This window comes from Hypanus sabinus, chromosome 17 (genome assembly GCF_030144855.1).
Source record: "Hypanus sabinus isolate sHypSab1 chromosome 17, sHypSab1.hap1, whole genome shotgun sequence".
Taxonomy (NCBI): domain Eukaryota; kingdom Metazoa; phylum Chordata; class Chondrichthyes; order Myliobatiformes; family Dasyatidae; genus Hypanus; species Hypanus sabinus.
Window position 1 is genome coordinate 64,952,237 of NC_082722.1, and position 27,125 is coordinate 64,979,361.

At 44.3% G+C, this 27,125-nt stretch overlaps 1 protein-coding gene across 20 annotated transcripts in view; it reads right to left on the reverse strand.

Annotated features, from left to right (window-relative positions):
* gse1b (Gse1 coiled-coil protein b) overlaps nucleotides 1–27,125 on the reverse strand; it is a 709,689-nt gene that overhangs the window by 154,308 nt on the left and 528,256 nt on the right. Inside the window, exon 1 of one of the 20 annotated variants that reach the window (XM_059993220.1) lies at nucleotides 24,211–24,280. The exons of the other annotated variants lie outside the window; for them this stretch is intronic. Coding sequence (XP_059849203.1) covers nucleotides 24,211–24,265 — 55 coding nt within the window. The 5' untranslated portion in view covers nucleotides 24,266–24,280. Of the gene's footprint in view, nucleotides 1–24,210; nucleotides 24,281–27,125 lie in introns of those variants that run through there. 20 annotated transcript variants of the gene reach the window in all.

Here is a 27,125-nt window from a genome sequence, read left to right on the forward strand (position 1 = left end):
ATCTGCAGGAGTTTTCTCGTTGCTGTTTTCAAACCGCCCATACTCCTGCTGCAGAATGCACTCGGTTTCGGGTGTGTTACCACAACCTGGGCTCCAGTCCGGCTGCTCCAACTGAGACAGGGGCATTCCCAAAAGTGTGAACCTGCTGGAGCCCGCATTGGAAGAGAAGAAAAGACAGGAAGGTCGGCAGCGAGTGGACATATTCCGAAATTCACAAATGTGACGCTTTCTTTCCTAAATCTGAAGTGTGACATTTATAGAGGAATTATTGCCCATCCGTTTGTGAAATAAAAATACCAAAGTGAGCAGGAGTAGTGGTACGGCGGAGAGCTGAGAAGCACCTTTCACTAAGCAAATACAAATGACCAAATAATAAGCTTGGCCAATGGAGTTAATGAAGTTTTCATATTATTGATTGTTCTGGTGACTTGTGCCTCTCATTATCAGGATGGTATTTGCTTATTGTGCCTTTTCAGTCAGCCAAATCCTTTTCCTTTTTAAAATGATAAGCCCAATAGCACTGACTCAATCAATTCAGGCTTAGTGCACTGCACGAGCCTGCAGATGGTACCAGTAGACAGGCTGGGTTTATCTCGGGGTAAGGGACGAACCTGGCAACGCTGCTGATTTTCTGCCTGCATTTTGATTTTGCTAATAATCAGGCCATCTGCTAGCAATCGATTGCCCGCACTGCTCATCTCATCCACCATCCGGCAAGACATGGCCTGGATCATGAGCAGACCAGTCTGGACCCATCTCCTGCTGCCCTAACCCAAAGCTCTTCCTTAATTCCAGCCCGTTCCCTCAGCCAGAACCTCTGTGCCTTCTCACAGAATTCATAGGGCAGTGGTGGTGGGCGGGGGGAGTGGGATGAAGAGAGGAGCTGCAGAACAAGGATGAAAGCCGGCAGATTTTGCACTATGCTCATGAGGACAAAAAAACCAGGCGCAGATGTGACAGACATCACTATTAACCAGAGTCGAGGCATTCACACTCGGTCATTAATCATTTCAGTAAGGGAGGGTGTTCTGCACTTCAGAGCAAAGGTCCCGCAGATGACGAGATGGAGACTGGGAAGCAAGGTTCCCCTCAAAGGAAGGCTCAGTATTCTAGAGACATACAGCACAGAAACAGGCCCTTTGGCTGAAATGCTTCATACAGACCTGAGTTCCCATCTAAGGGAATCCTGTTCGCCCGTGTTTGGCCCACATCCCTCTAAACCTGCTTCACCAACAAGCACTGTTATTGCCTTGCCTCGCTCTACCTCAGTGCACTGTGTAATGATCTGAACTGTTTGAACAACATGCAAGACAAGCATGTGACAGTAATAAACCAGTACTATCACAGCCGCATCTAACTACTGATCGTTTCCCCTGAATATCACATGGAACCAGGCCTTTCCACCTACTGAGTCCATGCTGACTATCAGCTACCCACTTACACTAATTCTACTCTAAGCCCTTTTTATTCCCCCTGCCCACCCTCCCTTCAACTCCCCCCCAGATTCCGCCACTCACCTACACACAAATCAAAATGATCAATTAACCCATAAACCTGTATCTATTTGGGGTGTGAGAGGAAACCGGTGCACCCAGAGGAAAGCCCACCTGGTTGAAAGGAGAACATGTAAACTCCACACAAACAGGATGAAACCTGGCTCACTGGCACCATAAACTCTGCCGGCGTGTCTTAGCCCTGTGCAAAAAGCATGGGATACCGATGATCCAAATGGGAAAAACAGAACGCTTTCTCCATCTTGGGAACCCAAAGACCTAGGTATTTAAATTTCTGGGTTGATTCTTAGGCCTTGCTGTTGACATGTCAGAGGAATATCAGAGTTATATTGTACATACAAACTTTGACAATAAAATGAAGCTTTGAACATGTCCGATTTTCCCCCAGTTAATGCTCAATTTATTGGAATATAGCCGGAATAGGTCCTTTCGGCCCGTCAAGGTACGCAGGTCAGCAATCCCCTGGTTTAACCCTAGCCTAATCACAGGACAATTTACAATGACCAATTAACCTACCAACTGGTAGGTCTTTGGACTGTGGGAGGAAACCAGAGCACCAAGAGGAAACCCACACGGTCACGGGGAAAACATACAAACTCCTTACAGGCCGAGGTGGGAATTGAGCTTGGGTCGCCTGTACTGTAAAGTGTGCTAGCCAGTACACCACCGTGCCACTCAATATGCGATGTTGTAATAGCAGATGAATAGAATCAGTCACAACAGGGATTGGGAGGTGAGGGTCATGTTGTTGAGGGTTTAGGAAGAGCAGAAGGGTTGTGAAATTCTCTGGCAGTCTCTCCCCAGATTAGTTACCACAGGCAAAACTCAAGGATGGGGAGGAATAGTCTCAAGATTTCAAATGCATTAGTCAGAGGAATGGGACTGAAACATGCCCAGCAGTCAAAAATTGAATGCTGCGGTAGTGCAGTCAGTGGGATAGTCCCAGATTACTCATGTTCAATTATTTACTGCAAAAGAGACAACCAGTGCCCTCTCCGAAGGCAATGGCGTCACTAGTAAACCACCAGTGGTGAGCTGTGGTGTGGTATATCATTACTAGATTGACGAGACAGAGAGAGAAAAAAAATCTGGATGTACTTCTGTTCCAAGTGACAACAAAGGCTTCATTCCAGGACATAAATCACAATCAGATGAGAGTTCCTCATCGAATTGTGCAAACGTGCTGTGATCTCGTTACAATGTTGCCGATGGTAATCTTCTGTCATCAGTGAAGATTATTAAAATTCACTGTATACTTAATCTGCTTGTCTGAATTAATTGAATTTTTAAACTCGGTAATTGTCTGCATTTGCACCACTCCAATCATGAGCTCATGACATCTTAACGACAAAACAGAGGACCAACCACAGAGCCGTCATAGCCAGAATCAATTATGGATCATGGGTAAGGTATTGCACCACCAGAGGCAAAGTAAAGAACTCAATTCAGGCAAAGATGGTTCTTACTCAGTTTGTTCCTTACAGGAACGGGGGCAGGCAAGTGCTTGTGCCTTGTAATAACACTCCACCAATGCTTAGGGGTACTCCCACTTAACCAGAGGGCAGAGTCCCAGAATGGAAGGACTTCCCTGTAGAACAGATCAAGAGGAATTTCTTTAGCCTGAGGGTGGTGAATCAGTGGAATTCATTGCCACAGACAGATGTGGAGTCCAAGTCACTGCTATACTTAAAGCAAAGGTTGATCAGTTCTTGATAAGTAAGGAGAAGGCAGGAAGATGCAGTTGAGAGGGAAAATAATCAGCTATGATTACATGTACATGATGAGCCAAACGGCCTAATTCTGCTCCTCTGCCCCATGGTCTTCAATTTTCACCCCTCCCCGGACTTTCATGGGTCGCGCGACAACCATTTACTGGCATCCCTCACTGTCCCTGACATGGTAGCGTTGAGTTATCACCGTGAATCATTGCAGTGCAGGATGGGGAGGCAACTCCAGGAGTGAGATCCGCTGACAATGAAGGAACGGCAGCAGATTTCTAGGTGTTGCATGAGCGGAAAATAAATAGTAATTGATGGATTTCACATCTTGTCCTGCAACGTAGAAAATGTTACAATGGGAGATATTGTCTTAGACTTATTGGTGAGATGCTGGGTATCTTGCACCTGATTCATATGATGCCCATGGTGCACTGTTGGGAGATGGATGGATGCTTAAACTGCCAATCAACTGGCTCATTTGTCCTAAATGACGTTGAGAACCATCAGTTTTGTTGGAGTCACATTCATCCAGTCAAGAGAAGAGAATTCCATTGCAGCCAGCAGAGAGCTTATCTTAATTCTCATAGAATTAGATTTTACTTTTCAATCCACACTTAATCCATTGTTGTCTTAAAAACAAGGACAATCAAATCTACTTCATGGCTAGAGTTCAACTCTTTTAAGACCAAACACATTATCAAGGATCTAATGATGTTTGGAATCAAGTGGCACTGGACAAATGAGCCAGCAATATTGTCCTCTCATAGGAGAAGTCCAACAAGGGGGTGGGGGGAGGCACCTGGAATACACTGCCAGGGGTGGTAGTGGACTCTGATACATTATGGACAACGAAGAGACTCTTAGACAGATACATGGTTGGCAGGGAAGGGTTAGATTTTTTTTGGTCTTAAAGTAGGTTAAAAGGTCAGCACAACATTGTGGGCTGAAGGGCCTGTACCATGCTGTACTGTTCTGTGTCCAACATAATTTTAATTACCGGGAACTTACAATTAATGAGAATGCTAAAAATATTCAGTCGATCAGACTTGAGTCGCAGAGAGAAAATAAAGTTAATGTTTCAGGTCTAACTGCAGTCCACAGTACGAACAGGACACACGGTGCCCCATTGCGAAAATGGGTGTATGCTTGAAGTACTGGACGGCATATTAATACTAGTGAAAGGTACTTGACCTGAACCACTCACTCCCTTTCACTCCTCACAGAGGCTGCCTGAACTGCCGAGTATTTTATGCTTTCACTTCATGTTTCCGGCTTCTAAGATATTCTGCTTTGACAGCAGCGACTGCTTCTCAGGTCACACCCATTCAATAAGTTCCTGAACACCTATCACTTAATTCTCCACTCCTACTCTGGCACTGTAGTCCTCACATCCAAGAAGGCTCAAAACACATTCGCAGAACAGCAGTTCAACTTTTGACCTGCCTTATAACCTCATAGTAAGATCTATAATTTCACATGATCCTAACTCTACATCCTTACCCTAGGCACCAGCTGTTGTCATTGATTATGCAGTTTCTATTTTCACCTCTTATAAAACCATTTCTTGTTTCTCTACTTTTCCGTTTATCTCTTTCTTTTGCTTTGAGTCATCGTAAAATGCCCCTCCCAATTTTTCAGTCAACAGTAATTATTATCTCCATTTTGGCAGTTCTTTCAAAAGTGCAGCTTCTAAATGTTGAGTAAATGTGGTATTGAGCCATAGAAATCATCACCGGATGTGAGGTGGCATATAGTGTACTTAGCACAATTGCTCTACAGTACCATCTGTAAAGATCAGGATTTGATGCCCGCCACTCTCTGTGAGGGGTTTGTACATTCTCCCCACAACCGGTGGGTTTCCTCCTACGATCCGAAGACATTCTGGTTAAGGTCAATGAGTGCGGAGATGCTTTGTTGGCACCAGAATCGTGGTGACACTTGCAGGCTGCCCAGCACTCTCCTCACTGATTTGATTTGATGCAAACAACGCAACTCACTGCATGTTTCCACGTACATGTGACAAACAGAGGTAATCTTATCTTTAATGATCCCTCAGCTTGGCTCCCGCCCCCACTGCCTCCTGAGGAATGGAAGGTAATCATAGTGAGATGGAAGCTGCTACATTCCAGTGGGTGAGAAATAATAGTTCCTGCTCCTCGTCCCTTTATAGCAATCCACACTCAGTGACTTCTGCTACTTTATCATGGACAAGACCAAGGTCAGCTGTAATGGCTACTTTGCTGTTAAGCCCTCAACAGGCATGAAGAATCTGTCCAGGGAAAACCTCTGAGAGCGCTTTATATGTCAGCTCCTCCAGGGAGGAGGCAAACAAACGGGCAGTGCAAGGCAATCAAAGATTTATTTAACCGTCCGGTTATGACCATTTAGCTTCACTGGCCCACAGTGAATTACAGCTTTGCCACAGAGCCTACTCAGCAGAGTTTAAATCACAAGCATGATAAAAATGGAAAGTGCTGGAAACACTTAACAGGTCAGGTCCTTCAGGCTTGATAAAGATTCTCAGGTCTGTCTCTGTCTCCTTCCAAAGGTACTGCCTGATCTGCTGAGTGTTTCTTGCATTTTCTGTGTGTTTTAAAATTTCAGATTTCCAACATCTACATTTTGTTTAAAAAAACTTACAAACAATGATCCTCCTCTCAATTTCTTTTCCACTGAATTTATACATCTCTACTATCCTGCTCAACTAGTAGGATGAAACAAGTGAGCATGAAAACTAAAGGGTATTATCCATGTTGGAGATAAATACTGGGTAGCAAAAACCTATTTTCCTGTGCCCAATCCGTAAAGGAATTCCCCATCCCAAGAATAAGGTACAAAAAGATTTTTCTATATTTATTTATTGAAATACAGTGTGGAATAGGCCCTTCCAGCCCTTTGAGTCATCTCGCCCTGCAGTTCCCTGATTTAACCCTCACCTAACCACAAGACAATTTACAATGACCCATTAACCTTATCAATTGGACTGTGGGAGGAAACAGGAGCACCCAGAGGAAACCCACGCAGTCACAGGCAGCAAGTACAAACTCCTTACAGGCAGCAGTGGGAATTGAACCCGAGTTGCCTGTACTATGAAGTGTTGTGATAACCACAATGTAATTGTACTGTTCATTTTTTTTAAGAGTAACCTTCAAAAACAGATCTCCAATTCTCTCCACATGCATTGACTGCTGAGTGCTGTTGGATCCGATCTGTAATCTTACAACAAAATAAGAGGCAGTGATGAGGTGGATAGCCACAGAGACATTTGCCCCCCCCCCCCCGCAGGGCTGAATGGCTAATACAATAGGGCATAATTTTTTTAAGAGATTGCAGGAAAATATTGGGAGGTAATTTACACCCCTCCCCTTGCCCACAGAGAGTGGTAAGTGCATGGAAGACTCTGACAGGGGTGGTGGTAGAGGCAAATACATTAGGGGCATTTAAGAAACTGTTAGATAGGTGCACGGATGATAGAAAAAGTGGAGGTGTATGCAAGCAGTAAGAGTTAGATTAATCTAAGAGTAGGTTAAAAGGTCAGAGGAACTGTGGACACCAAAAGGCCTGCACTGTGCTGTAATGTTCTATCTCTTAAAATAGATCTATTGCTCCAGCATCTATTTTGGTTCCAATAATTGGTATAACTACCTGAGTGGGAAATTCAATCTCCCTTACAAAACTGCCTTGCAAGGGATTCCACTGGCATTTTAAAAATAGCTCATTAATCCATGTCAGATCAATTAGTCTGTACAAGCTGTCAACCCTGGTTTCTTTTTCACTCTCCTTACTGTGTCTTGTCTTATGCTCAGCCTAAAGATGATCTGCACCGCTGACGCCAAGGCCTGCCTCATCACAGTGCAAGAATGGAAGGGAATTAGCGAATGCACAACCACCCCCCCCCCCAACACCCCTCACACTGTGCTCAAATTAACGGGCTCCACAGAAAGCAGGTACAAAGGAGGCTGCGCTCCTTTGCGTGCACAGTGCGTTGATTCCGCCAATAAAACTTTTAACAGGCTGGTTTGTAAAAAGCATCAGGCTACCAAAGCAACATTGCACTGTAAATGTTTAAAGTGCAGTAACAGCCCTCTGTCACGGCTTTCGAGGCAGTGCACAGTGTGTAAGCCTAATAAACACTTCGGGCTGACTATACTCGTCAGTTTTAGGGACATATGTTGCTGCTGTTATCGGTGTCATTACACAGCAGTAAAGTGTAAAAATTGATTACAATGGCATTTATCCCTGTCCACTGACAGATGCAATGAAACCCAGGGAAGGGAGAACGAACATCTGGTCAACCTGACTTCTATGCAGGTGTTGCGCAAGTAAAAGCCCTACCCTTCCTCTTGCCCTGCCAGATTATCTCAATAGATTAACCCCTTAACAGAAACACCTTGCCTCCTTCCTGAAGGATTACAACCTTACACAACAGTGCTTTCATTTTTTTTGATTAACGGGCAGGATTCATGCTTATCACCAATAATAACAAGGCGCCACAGCAAATAGTGACAAGCAACACACACAAGATGTGGGAGGAACTCAGCAGGCCAGGCACCAACTGTGGAAAAGGGTACACAGTTGATGCTTCAGGCTGAGTCCCTTCATCAGGACTGGAAAGGAAGAGGAGGTCAGAATAAGAAGGTGGAGGGAGGGGAGGAAGAAGTGCAAGGAGGTAGATGATAGATAGGTAAGACTAGGAGAGGGGGAAAGGGGAAGCAAAGAGCTGGGAAGGGTTTGTGAAAGAGATAAAGGGCTGCAGAGGGGAGAATCTGATAGAAGAGGACAGAAAGCCATGAAAGAAAGGGAAGGGGGAGGAGCACCAGAGGGAAGTGATGGGCAGGTAAAAGGTGAGTGAGGGAAACAGGAAAGGGGAATGGTGGGGGGCAATTACCGGGAGTTTGAGAAATCAATGTTCATGCCATCACGTCAGATGGAATATAAGGTTTGCAATGAGACTATTTTATGCAGAAGAAACAAGAATAGAACCATACTTGTTTGGGACCATTGCACCCTTATAAAACAAGTCAAGCTGCAAAAAGCCTGCAGCCTTCATGAGAGACAAAAGTTCAAGTGTAAGATGTGAATTTGGCTGCTATGATTCTTCCTTCTGACTAAGTCTTTCAGTCTTCCCCTCAAGTCTCTTAGAGATTAGTGGTTTTAATTGTAAAGTGAGACTGCATAATTGAAGATGGTTAACAAAAGATCTAGCAGAGTAGAAAGAGGTAAATGATTCCAATTAAACAAAGAAAGGAAACAGAGTCAGAATTTTAGATGTTACAAGGGGGAATGCAAGGAAAAACCTTAGTTATTCACTTTTAGGAATCAGGCCATCACAAACAAAGCCAGAATTTATTATTCCTGCCTAACTGCCCATGAGGTGATGGCCAGCCCTCTTGAACTGTTAAGGTCTTTCTGATGAAGGTGTTCACAGGGAGTTCCACCATTTAAATCCAGTAACCATGACGGAGCAGTAATATTTACAGTTACAAGAAAAAGTTTGTGAACCATTTGCAATTACATGGCTTTCTTCATTAATTACTCATAAAATCAGGTCTACTCTTAAACTAAATTACAATAACAGACAAACACAATCTGCCTAAACTAATAACACACAAACAATTGCACTTCTTCTCAAAACAGTCTGTGAACCTCTGGGGTAATGCCTTCTACAAAAGCTATTTGGAGTCAGGTGTTCCAATCAATGAGGTGAGATTGGAGGTGTGGGTTGTAGGGGTGCCCTGCCCTCTAAAAGCGACACACAAAGTCAGGTTTCTGACAAAGCCTGTTCTTCTCAAGAAAGATCTATTCATGCGCACCATGCCTTGATCAAAACAACTTTCAGAGGACCTTAGAAGAAGAACTATAGAGATGCATGAAACTGGAAAAGGCTACAAAAGCGTTTCTAAAGACCTGAGTGTTCATCAGTCCATAGTAAGCATAATTGTCTCCAAATGGAGGAAATTCAGTACTGTTGCTACTCTCCTTAGGAGTGGACATCCTGCAAAGATCACACCAAGAGCACAATGTGCAATGCTATAGAACATGGAAAAAAACCCAAAGGCAACAGCAAAGGACCTGCAGAAATCCCTAGAACTTGCTAAAGTCTCAGGTCATGTGTCCACTATAAGAAAAACACTGAACAGGAATGGCGTTGATGGAAAGACCCAATGGAGGAAACTACTGCTCGGCAAAAAAAAACATTGCTGCGTGTCTCAAGTTTGCAAAAGACAACCTGGATGTTCCACAATATTCAGTGGACATGTGAGACAAAAGTTGAATTTAATGGCAGAAAAGCACTATGTTTGGAGGAAAAAGAGCACTCACACCATCACCAAAATCTCATCTCAACCGTGAAGCATCGTGGTTCAGGCCTGTTTTGCTGCCTCAGGGCCTGGACAGCTTGCAATCTATAGTGGAGGGAACAATTAATTCAAAATTGTACCAAGACATTCTACAGAAGAATGTCAGGGTAGCAGTCCGTCACCTGAAGCTTAATAGAAGTTGGATAATGTAACAAGACAATGATCCGAAGACAAGAGTAAATCAACAACAAAATGGGTTAAAAAAAAAGAAGAAAATTTGTGTTTTGGAATGGCCAAGTCAGGATCCAGACCTTAACCCAATTGAGACGCTGTGGCATGACCTGAAGAGGACTGATCATGCAAGGAATCCCAGAAACATTGATGAACTGAAATAGCTCATATGGGGGAACAGTCTAAAATTCCTCCTCGCTGTTATGCAAGTCTGATTAGCAGCTACAGGAAACTTTTGGTGGAGTTATTGCTGCTAAAGGAGGTTCTACCAGTTATCACATACTTTTTCCAGACTGGACAGTGAACAATTAAACAATGTGTTCAATAAAGACATGAAAAGTACAACTGTTAGTGTGTTATTAGTTTAGGCAGATTGTGTTTGTCTATTATTGTGACCTAGATGAAGATCAGATCATACTTTGAGTAATTAATGCATTAAACCAGGTAATTAATTGCAAAGGGTTCACAAGCTTTTTCTTGCAACCATATTTCAAAGTTCAAAGTACATTTACTATGAAAGTATGCATACTTCATACAACCTTGACATTTGTCTCTTACAGATCACCACAAAACAAAGAAACCCAATAGAACCCATTAAAAATAAAAGCTGACCATCAAACTTTGTGGCTATGATAGGGTCTTTTAAGAGACTCCTGGATAGGTACATGGAGCTTAGAAAAATAGAGGGCAATGGGTAACCCTAGTTAATTTCTAAAGTAAGTACATGTTCAGCACAGCTTTGTGGGCTGAAGGGCCTGTATCATGCTGTAGGGTTTCTATGTTTCTAAACACTTCATGTGCAGAGAGAGAGGGGGGGAGAAAACAAATTGTACAAAAAATAAAGCAAGTAAACAGCATTCAGAACTGAAGTTCACAAAGCCAGGTATAACTGCAACCAGTTCTGAAGTTCACTAGTTGCAGGCCACAGTCTTAGTCTAGACAGAGATGAGCAAAGCCCTCTACAAGGACAGGCATCAATGCAGCCGAAACAGAATGCTTTCCAGGTCAGGATAGTATGCAATTCGCAGGGGAACCTGCAATGTTGTGGTAGTTGTACATACTCACTGCTGAAGGACTGCACAGTCATGCCACTCTCCGAGTAACAGTTTCCCCTTAAGTACTGCACCCTTCACCCATAACCTATGACTTCTAGTTCTGGTCTCACCCAACCTGAGGAAAGGTGTTTCTCCTTTGGCACAGCAAACTCCGAATTCACTGTTACGTCACAGCAATGTGATCAAAATCAGTCTGTGCTTTCAACACAAAACTGGATAGTCAGTGGAGAGAGGATAATTTGCAGGGCTCCAGGGAAGAAGTGGTGAGTCTGGGGCTGGCAGACTGCTCTCTGAGGAATTGGCATAGATTCAATGGGCCGAATGGCTGCCATCTGCGCACTAAATAATCTGCGAGCCTATCCTTCCCTGGAACGTGTGCCCAGAAGTAGTTGTCGGTTCCAAGCCTCTTCTGCAAAGGCTTCCCTGGCTCGGCAGGTTGGCCGCTGGGAACTTGCCCAGGCAGCCATGCTTCAAAATGTGAGCTCACAACAGCAAAGAAAGGATTTCACTCTGAAAACACAGGTGCACATTTGCATCCTGCACCCGTCAGACTTGCAGCAGAAACACACGTTTTAATTGGGCTGTGGATTAGCCTTGGCTGCGGTGAGGGTGCCATTATGTTGTAGGGAAAAGAATAAATTTAGCAAGTGGTTATCGTATTAATCACAGTGCAACTGCTCGGGATGAGCAATGTGCATACTGGCTAATGTGGCAGATTTAGGTCTGAAAACACACGCACGTCTTTAAGCAATGGGAAGGTGTTCGACACACACGAAAACAATCAAGGAGGGAGAGGTCATTAAAAGGAAACATTGCTGACCTAGCTGAACATATGATACACGGGGTGGGAACAAAAGACAAACTGTTGGAGGATGCCACTGAGTCAGACAGCATCTGTGGACCTTTGGGGTCATTTCTCTCCACAGATGCTGCCTGACCTGCTGAGTCCTTTAAGCAGATTTTGCTCCAAATTCCAATGTCTGCAACCCTGCGTACCTCCACAGGTGGAGCTGACTTGTCTGATCTGCGAACGTCGTCCTTCACTACACAAATAATCTCCACTAATTTACATGGCCATCATGGAGAGCACCCTCACATCAGCCACTACTGTCTGGTTTGGTGCAGCTTCCTCTCACAATAGACACAGGTGACAGCAAAGTGTCTGCCCAGCAGAAAAGATAATTTGGCTGCAGTCCACCATCACTGCAGGACTTGGATTTGTGCAGGACAAAGCAGTGGGCAGGAAAAAAATCACTGTGGACACTACCCGCCCAGCAAACTGCCTTTTCCAAAAGCTCCCTTCTGGAAAGTACTATACCGCTATAGTACATTCCAGATAAGCTTCATGACATGTTAAGGTTCTTCCCCTGCCAGTTAATCTGCTCAACTAGCTTGTTAGTCCCCCATCCCCTCTACCTATCACCTCATTCACTGCACTGTAAATACTTCAAATATCTTTTAATAATGCTTATTTATTTAGCAATATAGTGTGAAGTAGGCCATTCTGGCCCTTTGAGCCACGTTATCCCAGCAACCCAGACAAACCTGAATAACCCAAACCACATCACGGGACAATTTCCCTACCTGGGACGTCTTTGGACTGTGGGAGGAAACGGGTGCACCGGGGAAAGCTTGCGTTCCACACACTCATTACAGACGGCACTGGAATTGAGCTCCAAACTGCAGAAGCATCCTGAGCTGTGATAGCATCGCGCTACTGCTACACAATCGTGTCTGTTTACATTGTAAACGTGTGCTGGTATTTACACACATTTTATTCTACGCCTGTACTTTAATCTCCAACTTTATTTTTATATAATTCTTTATCATTGCTGAATGTTGTTTTTGTTGCATGCCGCGCCAACGCACAAAAGCTAATTCTGAATAATAATGTATAACGCCTATGATGTCTGTTTGCCCTGTTGTTGTTGTCGTGGCATCCGTCAGTCTCGAGAGACCATGGATCTGCGCCTGGAGTTTCCAGGGTGCAGGCCTGGGCAGGGTTGTATGGGAGACCGGCAGTTGCCCAAGCTGCAGGCCTTCCCCTCTCCATGCCACCAATGTTGTCCATGGGAAGGGCACTAGGACCCAAGCAGCTTGGCACCGGTGACGTCGCAGAGCAATGTGTTGTTAAGTGCCTTGCTCAAGGACACAAACACGCTGCCTCAGCTGAGGCTCGAATACTTAGCAAATTACATCCACAGGTAAAATTGCAGCAATACAATCTTCTGTGGTAGAGCCCGTTCCAAAGCTCTGCTTGGGTTTTAATTTACTCACTCAGGGGATGTAGACATTGCTACCAATGCTGACATTTACTCTCCATCCCCAACTTCCCCTGAAGTGAGGAAGCATTTTAAGAGCCAACCACATTGGTGGGCGTCGAGCTGCATCTACACTCAGTGGCCACTTTATTAGGTACACCCGCACACCTGCTTGTTAATGCAAATATCTCATCAACTCGGTGCACAACGGCCTGTAGACAGGGGCAGGAGGTTCAGTTGTTGTTCAGGACAAACACCAGAATGGGGTGAGAAATGTGATCCAAGTGACTTTGATGGTGGCATCTGGTTGAGTATCTCAGAAACGGCAGGTCTCCTGGGACTTTCACACACATCAGTATAGAGACTTTACAGGGAATGGTGTGAAAATCAAAAAAAAAACCTCCAGCAAGCTGTTGTTCTGTGTGTGGAAACACCTTGTTAATGAAGGAGGTTAGAAGAGAGTGGTCTGATTGGTTCGAACTGAAAGTGACAGTAACTCAAACAGCAGTGGTGTGCAGAAGAGCATCTCTGAAGAATAACAGGTGAAAGCTTGGAGTAGAAAGGCAACAGCAATGGAAAGACTACAAGCATACACCAGTGGGCACTTTATTTACAGGAGGCACCTAATAAAGTTACCACTGAGTACAGAGCAGTCTGAGGAAGGACGGCAGACTTTCTTCCCTGGAGGATGCTGTGCTTTTACAACAATCCAACAGTTTGGTGGTTACTGGGACTAGGTTTAATTCCAGATTTATTTAATTACTCAAATTTAGCGTCAGCCAGTTACCAGTGCTAAGATTTGAAGTCATGTCTCTGAAACTCTGGTTGCTAGACTTAACCACGACTCTGTGTCAGACGTCTCCAACCCTTGGCATGGACTGCACCACACCACACAGCATAGTATGGACAGGAACCACACACACAATGTTAAGTCCATATGACTGCCTCACTGATTGCATGTTAAGCTGTTCACGGGTCATCAGAAAAAAGCAACTGTGTTACAAACACCATCTTCTAAACCTCCATGTTTACAGAACAAAATCAACAAATAAGCAAGAAGGTTTTTTTAAAAAAAGATTTCAACCTGGTCACTTCCCCAGCTCATTCCAGATTGATTTTGTACTCTAAAATTCAAAGTCAAAACATAACCGAGATCGCTACGCATCTCTGCTCAAATAGGACTGAGTCGTGAAGCTTCAGACCACAACGGAACCTTAGTGTTGGGGAAGGAATGAGTCCCTTCTTACAAGAGTCTTTTGCCACCACAAACACAATGGGAGTCATTCCAAATGTTTCTGCACTAAACAGTAAGCGATACTTCCACAATTGTTGAATGACTATCTACAAGGTAGCTTCAGGGACACATGTGAGAAGGGAGTTGCAGAGAGTGTCAACGTGCAGACCGGATGTTTCCTGCAGCTTCTTTGTTGGACTCTGTGCCAGGCGCTGTGCGTTGTATCCAGGGATCCTGAAGTGTCTTTTTCAGGGCTTCAAGTGAACAAGTGCGTGAACTTCAATGAAGAAATTATAAAGTCCTGGAGTTATACAGACCTTCAGCCCACCACATGCATGCTGACTGTAAGACCATAAGACAACAGCAGGATTAGGCCATTCAGCCCTTCGAGTCTGCTCTGTCATTTTATCACGGCTGATTTATTATCCCTCTCAACCCCATTCTCCTGCCTACTCCTTTAACCTACGACACGCTCACTAATCAAGAACTTGTCAAATATATCCAATGACTTGGCGTCCACAGCTGTCTGCGGCAACAAATTCCACAGATTCACCTCCCTCTGGCTACAGAAATATCTCTTTTCTGTCCTAAAGGGACACCCTTCTATTGTCAGGCTCTGCCTTCTGGTCTGAGATTCCCCCACCACAGGAAACTCTCCACGTGCATTCTATCTAGGCCTTTTAATATTTAAATGGTTTCAGTGAGATCCTTTCTGCCCACTTACACTAATCCTTTTTGCCCACATTAGTCCATATTCTTTTATATCTTACTAATTCCGGGCCTTTCTAAATGCCTCTTAAACGTAGTGACTATATCTAACTCCACCGCCTCCACCAGCAGTGAGTTCCAGACATCAAACACTCTGTTTAAAAAAAACTTATCGTCTCTAATCCCCTTTAAAACTCCTTCCTTTCACTTAAATTTATAACCCCCTTTTTTGAAAAGTCCTACCATAGTAAAAAGATGTTGACTATGTACCCTATCTGTGCTTCTCCGCGCCTTTTGCCCTTTTCACTCCATGGGAAAGATCCAGCCGATACAGTTTCTCCATGCAACTAAAGCCCTTCAATCCTGGTGAATTTCCTGTATCCTCTGCAGCAATCACAGCCTTCCTCAAGTGTGGGAACCAGAACTGTACACAAATGGAATCTAACTAGTGATTTGTAAAGTTGCAGCGTAAGATCCCAACTTTTATGTATATATCCCAATCTATGATGCCGTATCCTTCTTCAGCACCCTACTTACTGGTATTATCACTTTTGGAAAATCATGGACATGAACTCTTGAGGTCCCTCTGCTCAACAACATTCCTGAGAACCCCATGTCCTACCTCAGTTTAGCTTCCCAAAATGTTTTACCTCAGGATTATGTAAAGGGGGTTTCTTCTTTTTTCTTTGTTACTGTTGGGAAAGGGCTTCTTTGTTTTGTTAAAAGCAGGAATGTTTCTTTGTTGCGAGAGAGTGCTGGGAGAATTGTATTCCTTTGTAAACCAAATGGGGATTAATGTTCTTTCTTCTGAGTCTGTAAGCTTTTGTTGACGGGCTTTTGGGCAGATCGGTGCGAGGGGGTCGAGAGAGAGGACGCAATGCTGTAAGCTGGGCGAGGAACGGACCCCAAGCGGGGGTCTGAGGCCCGGAGGTACTCCGAGGAAGGGGAATGAAGTTAGAAGTGCTTGGTTGACCACTCGGAGGGTCCTGAGTTGCGAGTCGAGGAGTTCGGAGGGGATCGAAGACTTCAGTAATTGAGCTCCAACGGTTGTGCACGAAGTGGTTTGGACTTTGATAAGTTTGGCGCCTTTTCTTTATTTTTTCTCTTCATATATACTGTATCGTTATTAATCACTTAGTTATAGTAACCTTTATAAATTGTACTCATTTAATCGCTTATGGTGTACTGTCTGTTTTTGGGCGAGGCGGGGACATCACACAGCATCCACACCAGCTGATTACCCAGTTTGGCGGGGCTGAAGGCTGCTCCCCCTAGATGAGAACGAGCTGAGCGAGCCTGAGGCGACCCAGGGGGTTACAATTAAATTTCACCTGCCAGCCTCCTGCCCAACTTTTCAACTTGTCTGATACTCCACTGCAGCTTCAGACATTCCTTGCTTTTCACAACACCAACTTTCATGTCATCCTCAAACATCCAGACCAGGCCTCCTACGTTCACTTTCAAGATATTAATACACAGCAGAGAAGAATAAACACATGGTCTTTCACCCCAAGACTTTTCATCAGGACCTCCACCTCTACACTCTGCCTCCTATCACCAAGCCAATTTTGAATCCACTTAAACAGCTCTATCAGACTGGTAGGGTAGGATTTCCCCCTAACAAAAAAATGCTGTCTCTGATCTTTCCAAACGTAACTAGATTCTATCTATCCCTTAGAATTCTCTCCAACCATTTGCCTACTCACCAGCCTGTAGTTACTTGGTTTTTCCCTACTTCACATCTTTAGTAAGGGAACAACATTAGCTATCCTTCGATCTTCCGGAACCTCACCTGTGGCTAACAAAGATGCAAAAGTGTCTGTCAGGCCCCAATGATCTCCTCCCCTATTTTGCATAGTAATCTGAGATGGATCTCATCTGTCACTGGAGATTTACCAGCCTGTGTCCCATGACATCTAAAACTTTGTCCTTCTTAATAATGACCAGCTCCTTACCCATGTATCCCTCTCTCAACTCACCACTTCCCATGTATCTCCCTCTTCTTCCAATGGACAGAAGGTACAAATACTTGAAAACATAACAGGTTCAAAGACAGCTTCTATCCCACTGTTATATGACTCCTGAATGGACCCTTTGTACAATAAAGATGAACTCCTGATCACAGAGTGTAGTTGTCATGGCTCTTGCATCTTATTGTCTACTTGCACTGCACCTGCTCCGTAGCTGTAATACTGTCTTCTGCATTCTGTCATTGTTTTTCCTTTGTACTAACTCATTGTATTTATGGTCTGTAATTATCTGTATGGATGTCATGCAAAACAAAGTTTTTTCCACCGTACCCTGCTATACGCAATGGTTATCAGTTCTGGGTCCTTGTCCACATGAACTAGCTCCAAACACAGAGATTGCCCTTTGGCTCCTAAGGGAACACTGTTTCTATGACTACCCTCTTGCTCCCAATTATCCTATGCTTTGCTCCTATGTCTTGGGATTCTCCTTAATCTTTCCTGCCAATGGTATTTCATTACACCTTCTTGCTGTCTAAATTTCTTTCTTAGGGTTTTTCCCCACACACACTACGTTCCTCAAGAGATATCCTCAGTATCTGTTGTTTGCATCTGTCTTCGGTTTCCTTTCCTGCTCAAAACTTCATCATTCAAGATTCCCAAAGCTTGCCACCTTTGCCTTTCACCCTCGTCAGAACATTCTGGCCTTGAATTCTTGTATCTCTTTTAAAGGGCTTCCACTTTAAAAGTCTCTCACTCGGTCAGATATTACTTTACCCAACTGCTCCTGATCTACTTTTGTCAGGACCTGTTTTATGCTACTAAAATTAGCCTTCCCACATTCAAGACCTTAACTTGTGGACCAACCTTACCATGTTCCATAACTGCTTTGAAGCTTATGTAATTATGTTCAGTATTCCCAAACACCTTCATCATCAGTCAAGTTTCCTAGCACCAGGCTGAGCAATGCCCATCTCTATGTATCATCTCACAACACTTTCTTGTACACACTTCTAAAAATTCTGCCCAATTTAACCTCCTTGGGAAAGTTCAAACCCTCTATTGCACAATCTTGTTGATTTAAAACTTTTCTTCAATTTGCTTGCACATTTGTTTCTTTCATTCTGGCTGAATATTGGGTGGACTGTAGCATAACTTCAACAAAGTGCTGGTCCTCAAATTCTACTCTCACTATTAAATTATTTAATGATACAGCATGGTATCCTTATCTTCAGATCATAACAGACACTTACATTCTTTCTTCTCAGTAATGCCACTCTTACGCATTCCCCACAATCTCACCTGAAGCTTCTATACACTCAAGCACTGCATACTGCTGATTTGCTACAATGTGGTTATTAAATTCTTTATTGAAATTTTTAAAAGTGACAAAAAACTCATTCTTAATAACACTTAAAACATCAAGAGCAGCCACCATTACAGTAAACATTCAATCAGCCAATGAGAGCAGTTTACATACACTCTAAGCCACTCACAGCCAATCACGTATTAGTTCACGCTCTGCCTCCCCAGCATGTATATACATTCTTGCTCCCTTGCCAATTTATTCAATTTTTTCACCAATAATGTCTGGAAGATGACCTGGAACTTCAAAATGCACGAATGAAGAAGAAGCCAAAGTTAGAAGAGGACCCACAGCCTCGTCCTTCCTCTGAGATGTAACCAACACCCGCCTCCCGCCACTGCTGCTACTCCGCTGGTAGAGGTTAGGCCTATTTGTGTGTTTGTTACTCCACAAATTACTGTGTATGCAGAAAATAATATTTTATATATCTCAGGTTTGATTTTTTAAAATTAGGTACATGTGTCCATTTACGTAATGTTATGATGACCCCGCATAGCACTCGGCCACCGGGGAGTGAGGTCTGTGTACTCCAAAACAATAAACTGCCAGCCCTGACCTTACTTCCAATATCATCCATTATAAAATAATCGGTCATTGCTGATAATTAAATAACTGAACCCAGAACATGCACATTCTTACAACTCAGAAACACTTTATTTTACTTGTGCACAAAGAGAACAGCGTGGCCCCTGTCGCCACACTTCTCTCAAGCTAGGACAGAAAACTGTCATTTTTATACAGGATTGGGTTAACAGTTACTGATATTGACCACTTGGTAAATTGCACGATTGAATTCCTTACTTGAAAGATCAATCACCACTCAAAATACAGGCGTTAAAAGTCAATAGAAACTACAAGCCGATAATCCACAATTCTATGAAGTTAGTAAAGCAATTGTCCCTTAGTTGGTGTGTGCCTTGGATTGCTTATCTCGTCTCCTGACTTCTGGTGTGCAAAGGGAAGCTGTGCTCGTGGATGCTGCTTACACGATGCTATGTGCCCGTGATGCTGTGTTCTTCATTGCACCTATTCATATATGCACTTGTTCTCAATAAACTTGACTTTGATTGTGGCTTTGGATATTAAACTAGACTGCTGCCCTTTTAATGTGCTTGTTGTAGCATCCTTTACTGTTAAATGTCAAATAAGGTTGAAAACTAGCCTGGTGTTGTCCAACCTTCAGAAAGGATGCAATGAGACCTCAGCTGGCAGGCAGTGTGCAGTGACATCAATTAAAAGGCAACCTTGGACCATACCATCAATAGTTCAGTGAGACACAGCCAACACCTCATGCTGCCAGATTTCCCAGATGTAGTCTGCACCTCTGACACACATGACTCTCACTCACCAAAGAGCCAATTGTCAACTGAAGGAAAAAGCCAAAGGTACACAAGCCAGTCGTCAGTAAGGGAACAGAGGGGGAGAGGGGGAGTATCTTTGAATTCCTTGGTGTTAACATATTCAGAGGATCTGTACTGGGCCCAGTACTTAAGTGCCATCACAAAGAAGGCAGACAGTGCTTCTAGTTTCTTAGATGTTTTGGTAGATTCAGCATGCCACCAAAAACTTTGATAAACTTCTATAGATACAGTGGAGTGTATCCTAACTGGTTGCATCATGATCCAGTAAAGAAACACCAATGCCCAGGAATGGAAACAGCGACAGGGAGTAGTGGATGCAGCCCAGTCCATCGCAGCTGAAGCCCTCTCCGCCACTGAGTACATTTACATGGCGCCCTGTCGCAAGGAAGCGGCAGCCATTATCAAAACCATGCATCGTCCAGACCATGGTCCCTTCTCACTAATCTGGGGTTTCTGAAGTGAACGTACAGAGAATAAAATGTGACTCGCCAGAGTACTTGCTTCAGCTTAGAAGAAACACAGAGAGTGGGGGGTATTGCATTGAAACCTGTCAAAAATTGAAAGGTCTAGATGGAGTGGATATGGAGAGGGTGTTTCCAATAGTGAGGAAGTCTAGGACCAGAAGTCACAAAGTCAGAATAAAAGGGCATTCCTTTAGTAAAGAGATGAGAAGAAATTTCTTTGGCCAGAGGGTGGTGAATCTGTGGAATTCATTGCCACAGACAGGTGTGGAAGTCAAGACACTGGATATATTTAAAGCAGAGGCTGTTAAGTTCTTCATTAGTCAGGGTGACAAAGTTTATGGGTAGAATGGGGTTAACAGGGATAAAAACAATCAGCCAGGATAAAGTGATGGAGTGCTCCCAAGAGACCAAATGGCCTAATTCCACTCCTGTGTCTTGTGAATTAAGCTAAAAAGAGTGTTAAGGGGCAACTGATGGTTACCATGGACACAGTTAGTGAAGGGTTTACTAAGTTAATCTCCCTTTGATTCTAAAACAACCTAACGGGCTTGGCTGGCACCAGGTGTCAGGGAGGGAGCAACCAAAATATCCAGGGAGCTCTTCTGCATCTCACTTGGTGGAGAAGTCACAGCATTTCAGAGTTACCCGGCTAGCTGCTAACTTGGACTTGCTCTATTAAGCAGCCCCAGCTCACCAGTCATGGTTCCAATGGTTGAATGACTTCTTTCAGCCTCAATCTAGTGCAATACCAGAATCTGAATCTGGCCAGTTCACACTGGGCAAGAAAAGTTCGAAATAAAAGTTGGCTGAATGTGTTGTTTTTAAAAATGGAAAATAAACGAAACACGAAGTTAGAGGTGTCCTGTCATCAGTTCAGTGTCCTGTTACAGTTTGCGTAGGAGGCAAAAGTCCTCTCTGAGAGATGTCCCTTAAGAACAGAGATGAGGAGGAATTTCTTTAGCCAGAGGGTGGTGAATCTATTGAGTTCATTGCCACAGATGGCTGTGGAGGCCAGGTCATTGTGTCTATTTAAAGTGGAGGTTGACAGGTTCTTGATTAGAAAGAGCATCAAAGGATATGAGAAGAAGGCAGGAGAGTGGGGTTGAGAGGGAAAATAAGTCAGCCAAGAACAAATGATAGAGCAGACTTAATGGGACGAATGGTCTAATCCTGCTCCTATGTAATATGGTCTTATTGCACCAATTGATATACCCATTATTATCTGTACTACACCCTGCCTTTCTTTCTCTTTGTCTTCTGTCTCAATGCATTGACTCCCAATTTACAATATCATGCACATTACCAAAGTATCTAATAGGCGCATAAGTAGATAATTTAGAGCATGTTATCCATTCAATGAGTCACTGGCTAATGTTTGTAATGTATGACTAACTCCACATTGTCACATAGGCTCACACAATACTGCAGCTGCATTAGTGACCTAAGGTGTACATACAGCACTGGCAGATCCTGTTCTCACAGCTTTACTTCAGAATGAGTTACTAGAGATGTAAGATGATATGTGGGGGAAGATCCAAGAATGTTGGGGTCAACGTATTCGAAATAGCCATGGGAATCTGTGACCTTGGAGATATTGGTCAGCAATACTCCCCCAAGACAGCTAAATTGAGAAAAGGAAGGGGAAGATCAGAGATGGACAAAGAGTGAAAAATGGTTAACAAATGTAATGAAGCTTAAAAGTTCTATGGGAGAGCAGGAATCAGCAGGACAGAAATCAGGACTGCTTTACATATCTTACACTTACGTGGGTTCACATTGCTGCTCTTCCTGTGTAGAGGAAGCAAATGGGGCTGAAGGAAAAGTTGTCCCATATGAGAACACGTTCAGTAAGGAGATGATTGAAGAAAACAGCACTTCTGGTAGGGGATGGAATTGCAGATGGGTTGGTGAATACGAGCTAGTTGGGATCAAGACACAGGGAACTGTCAAAATGGCAGAGAACATCAGAACTATCAAGGATGCAAGGAGGAATAAACATTGGAAGGTACAATGAAGTGTTTGAGAACTGTGCTTCAGCCACACATGACAGCACCACCCCTGTGAGCAGTTTTGATGATAATGGCAGGGGGTGGTTCTTGGTGAGTGGAATGCCCCAAGTTCAATGGTCAGTAGGTTAGCTGGACTAAATGCAGAAGGAAAACTTAAGAAAAATCAACATTACTTAGTAATAAACCAGAATGAAGTGTGTGAGAGTGTGTGTGTGTGTGTGTGTGTGTGTGTTTGTGTGTGTGTGTGTGTGTGAGATTCAGCCTTTTCTATTATTGCCTTATCACACATATCCTCCTGCTCGCTCCACCCTTCCCCCTTCTCACAAATTAAAATATGTGTGATTTCTATGTGTTCTCAGGCCCCAGGCTGAAGCACAGACTACTTCTCTCTCTGAAAACGCTGATTTGACTTGTTATATACACTTGGAATTTGGAAACATTAGCTTGAAAAAAAATAACTTTGCTGTCCTTTATGAAAGATCCCTCAACAAAATAACCTAAACCAGTTTGCGTAATGTCACTGTAGCATGGATGAGCACAAGGGTCCGGAAGAAACTGAGATCAGTGAAACCTCATCCTCAAGCCCTGTGTGACATCATCCTGAACCTAATTCTGAGAGGTGCTTTTGCACTGTTTGATTTTGGAAGGATGTGCTTGGAAGACTATAAGACTTTAAGACATAGGAGTAGATTTGGGCTATTCAGCCCATCAAGACTGCTCTGCTATTCCATCATGACTGATTCATTACCACATTCAACCCCCATCTCCTGTAACCTTTGATGTCATTACTAAAAAAGAACATATCAACCTCCACTTTAAATATACCCAATGGATAGCCTTGATAGTTGACCATGGTAATGAATTCCACAGATTCGCCACCCTCTGGCTAAAGAAATTTCTCCTCATCTCTCTACTAAAGGGATGTCCTTCTATTCTGAGGTGCTGCCCTGTGTTCTAGGTTCTCCCACCATCCTCTCCACATCCACACCATCTTGGCTTTTCATCAGCTCTCAATCTTTTGAGTTTTTTTCTCGTTGCTAAAATCATTACAGTGCTAAACAAGGAGTACAGCGGGGAAAAGGGAAAGGGGAAGAAAGAGTTAACTGAAACCTCACATTCTTTAAAAGTACTCTGTGAATGACAGAACCATACTGGTGGGAAGTACAGGGAGTGGGGCTGGAGACAATTGTGGTGAGATAAAGGAAATTGGAATTGTGGCTGCTGATATTCAATATAAGTTGCATTAATCAAAACTTAAGAGTTGGGTTGGTAAATTATGAACTCACAGAGTACTTTTATAAATGCTGATAACTAACAGCACACCCATAATCACAACCTGGAAATTAAGAAAGGAATGAACACATAAGCAATCTTGTGGTTATAACGGGAGTAGGTAGGTCATTCATTCCACAAACCTACTCTGTCATGGCTGACCTGACTGCAACCATTGATATTTATTGCTTATTTATTTATTATTATTACTAGTTTGTTTGGTATCTCTGTATTTATTTATCTGCATTTACTGTGAATCCCCACAAGAAAATGAATCTCAGGGTTGTATAATGTGACATATATGTACTTTGATAATAAATTTACTTTGAACTACCCTGCATTCCAGTCTACCTTTTGCCCTCTTCTCATCATATATCCGCCTAACTCCGCTGTAAAATTATTCACCACCCTTTATGGAAGAGAGTTCTGAATTATCTTGCACTGTACATTGGAGGATAAAAGTTCTTTTATACAGAAACAATCATTTTTGAGTTTTTGCCTTACTGATATTTCAATGCTGTCTTATCCCATTCTTTCTAAATTCGAAAGATGAGGATCGAATAGGGCAGAGATAGAGGGTTTCAGGATCCAGCTTCACAATAAATAGTTCATTGGAGCCAAGTGGGGAACTGTCACTCTCCTCTTCCTCTCCCAACCAACGACTTCCGCTGTCCCTATCACCCCTGTGTGCTTATCCAATTCTCTACCTGTCAGATAATCATTTGGAAACTAAAAAGTGGTTAAAGGTTACCATGGCAACAGCAGGTGAAGACGGCAGAGCAGCTTGCAGTAAATTCTGGACACATTCGCCATCAAAACTAAATGGTGCACCTCATTAGGTGTAGTTAAGATGAAACAAAGCAGTAACTGCAAAATGAAAAGAAGGCAACTTAACTGGAAGGAAATTAACTTGACAGCTGTCTAGCACCCAAATTGTCCTCACCTATTTTAAAAAAACAAAGTTTGTTGTACTCTCAATTCTAGTGAACGTTACAATCATCCTAAAACTGCACTGATAGATGCAATGACTAATAATAACAATAATGTAATAAATCCACCTTTGGTACATATGCGGCTTTATAAAAATCAATCTATGTTGGAAACGCTTCACTGCATCTTTTAACGAGTTTTAACTTGCTTTTTTATTGTTTGCTGGCTCTGATAGAAAAATAAATGATGAGCTGTGGTGAAACTGGATCTACCCAGGTCTGGGTTGCATATAATCCTAGGGAGGACTTGAAGGAAGAAAATTCTGTTGGGAGTTTCTCATCAAATGAATTCAAATGGAAACACCACATTTCTTTCAGACTGGCATGGAGGTGGGAGGACAGTACTCGAGGATACAGACTCAGGGGCCCAAAAGGATGCAAGATGAACTGAGAAAGTGGAGAGGTCAGGAAGAATCGGTGAATTAAATGGAGGATGCACACAATATAATGGGAGACTGAAAGTCAAAGAGGAAGGGAGCTGTGGACAGAAAGCAAGACCAGCAGCAAAAGTCAGCCACAGACACATGCCAAGCAAAGGATTAAAAATAACTTTCTAAAAGGCTCAGCGTCTCAAGGCATGAACTTTTAAATGATATATTGTAAATTATTTTTCCAGTAAGGATTGGCACTGGGCAGTTGGCTCGAAGAACCAGAGAGCAGCAAAACCAGCAGCATTATCATCAGCACCAGTCATGGGGCCAAAGACTCTGTTCTGTCACAGACACTGCCAGACCCACTCCCAGACCAGAGTCTCAGTCACTGACAGACCCACTCCTAGAGACACAGTCACTGCCAGACCCATTCCCAGACCAGAGACACAGTCACTGCCAGACCCACTCCCAGACCAGAGTCACAGTCACTGCCAGACCCACTCCCAGACCAGAGACACAGTCACTGTCAGACCCACTCCCAGACCAGAGACACAGTCACTGTCAGACCCACGCCCAGACAAGAGTCACAGTCACTGCCAGACCCACTCCCAGACCAGAGACACAGTCACTGTCAGACCCACTCCCAGAGACACAGTCACTGTCAGACCCACTCCCGGACCAGAGGCACAGTCACTGTCAGACCCACTCCCAGACCAGAGACACAGTCACTGTCAGACCCACTCCCAGACCAGAGTCATGGTCACTGTCAGATCCACTCCCAGACCAGAGACACAGTCACTGTCAGACCCACTCCCAGACCAGAGACACAGTCACTGTCAGACCCACTCCCAGACCAGAGACGTGGTCACTGTCAGACCCACTCCCAGACCAGAGTCATGGTCACTGTCAGATCCACTCCCAGACCAGAGACACGGTCACTGTCAGACCCACTCCCGGACCAGAGGCAGAGTCACTGTCAGACCCACTCCCAGACCAGAGGCACAGTCACTGTCAGACCCACTCCCAGACCAGAGGCACAGTCGCTGTCAGACCCACTCCCAGACCAGAGGCACAGTCACTGTCAGACCCACTCCCAGACCAGAGACACAGTCACTGTCAGACCCACTCCCAGACCAGAGACACAGTCACTGTCAGACCCACTCCCAGACTAGAGACACAGTCACTGTCAGACCCACTCCCAGACCAGAGACACAGTCACTGTCAGACCCACTCCCAGACCAGAGACACAGTCACTGTCAGACCCACTCCCAGACTAGAGTCACAGTCACTGTCAGACCCACTCCCAGACCAGAGACAGTCACTGTCAGACCCACTCCCAGACTAGAGACACAGTCACTGTCAGATCCACTCCCAGACCAGAGACACAGTCACTGTCAGACCCACTCCCAGACCAGAGACACAGTCATTGCCAGTCCCACTCCCAGACTAAAGACACAGTCACTGTCAGACCCACTCCCAGACCAGAGACGCAGTCACTGTCAGACCCACTCCCTGACCACTGTCAGACCCACTCCCTGACGAGAGACATGGTCACTGTCAGACCCACTCCCAGAGACACAGACCCTGTCAGACCCACTCCCAGACCCACTCCCAGACCAGAGACACAGTCACTGTCAGACCCACTCCCAGACCAGAGACAGTCACTGTCAGACCCACTCCCAGACTAGAGACACAGTCACTGTCAGATCCACTCCCAGACCAGAGACACAGTCACTGTCAGACCCACTCCCAGACCAGAGACACAGTCATTGCCAGTCCCACTCCCAGACTAAAGACACAGTCACTGTCAGACCCACTCCCAGACCAGAGACGCAGTCACTGTCAGACCCACTCCCTGACCACTGTCAGACCCACTCCCTGACGAGAGACATGGTCACTGTCAGACCCACTCCCAGAGACACAGACCCTGTCAGACCCACTCCCAGACAAGAGTCACAGTCGCTGCCAGACCCACTGCCAGAGATACAGTCACCGTCAGACCCACTTCCAGACAAGAGTCACAGTCACTGCCAGAGACACAGTCACTGTCAGACCCACTCCCAGACCAGAGACACAGTCACTGTCAGACCCACTCCCAGACCAGAGGCACAGTCACTGTCAGACCCACTCCCAGACCAGAGTCATGGTCACTGTCAGATCCACTCCCAGACCAGAGACACAGTCACTGTCAGACCCACTCCCAGACCATAGGCACAGTCACTGTCAGACCCACTCCCAGAGACACAGACACTGTCAGACCCACTCCCAGAGACAGTCATTGTCAGACCCACTCCCAGACCAGAGGC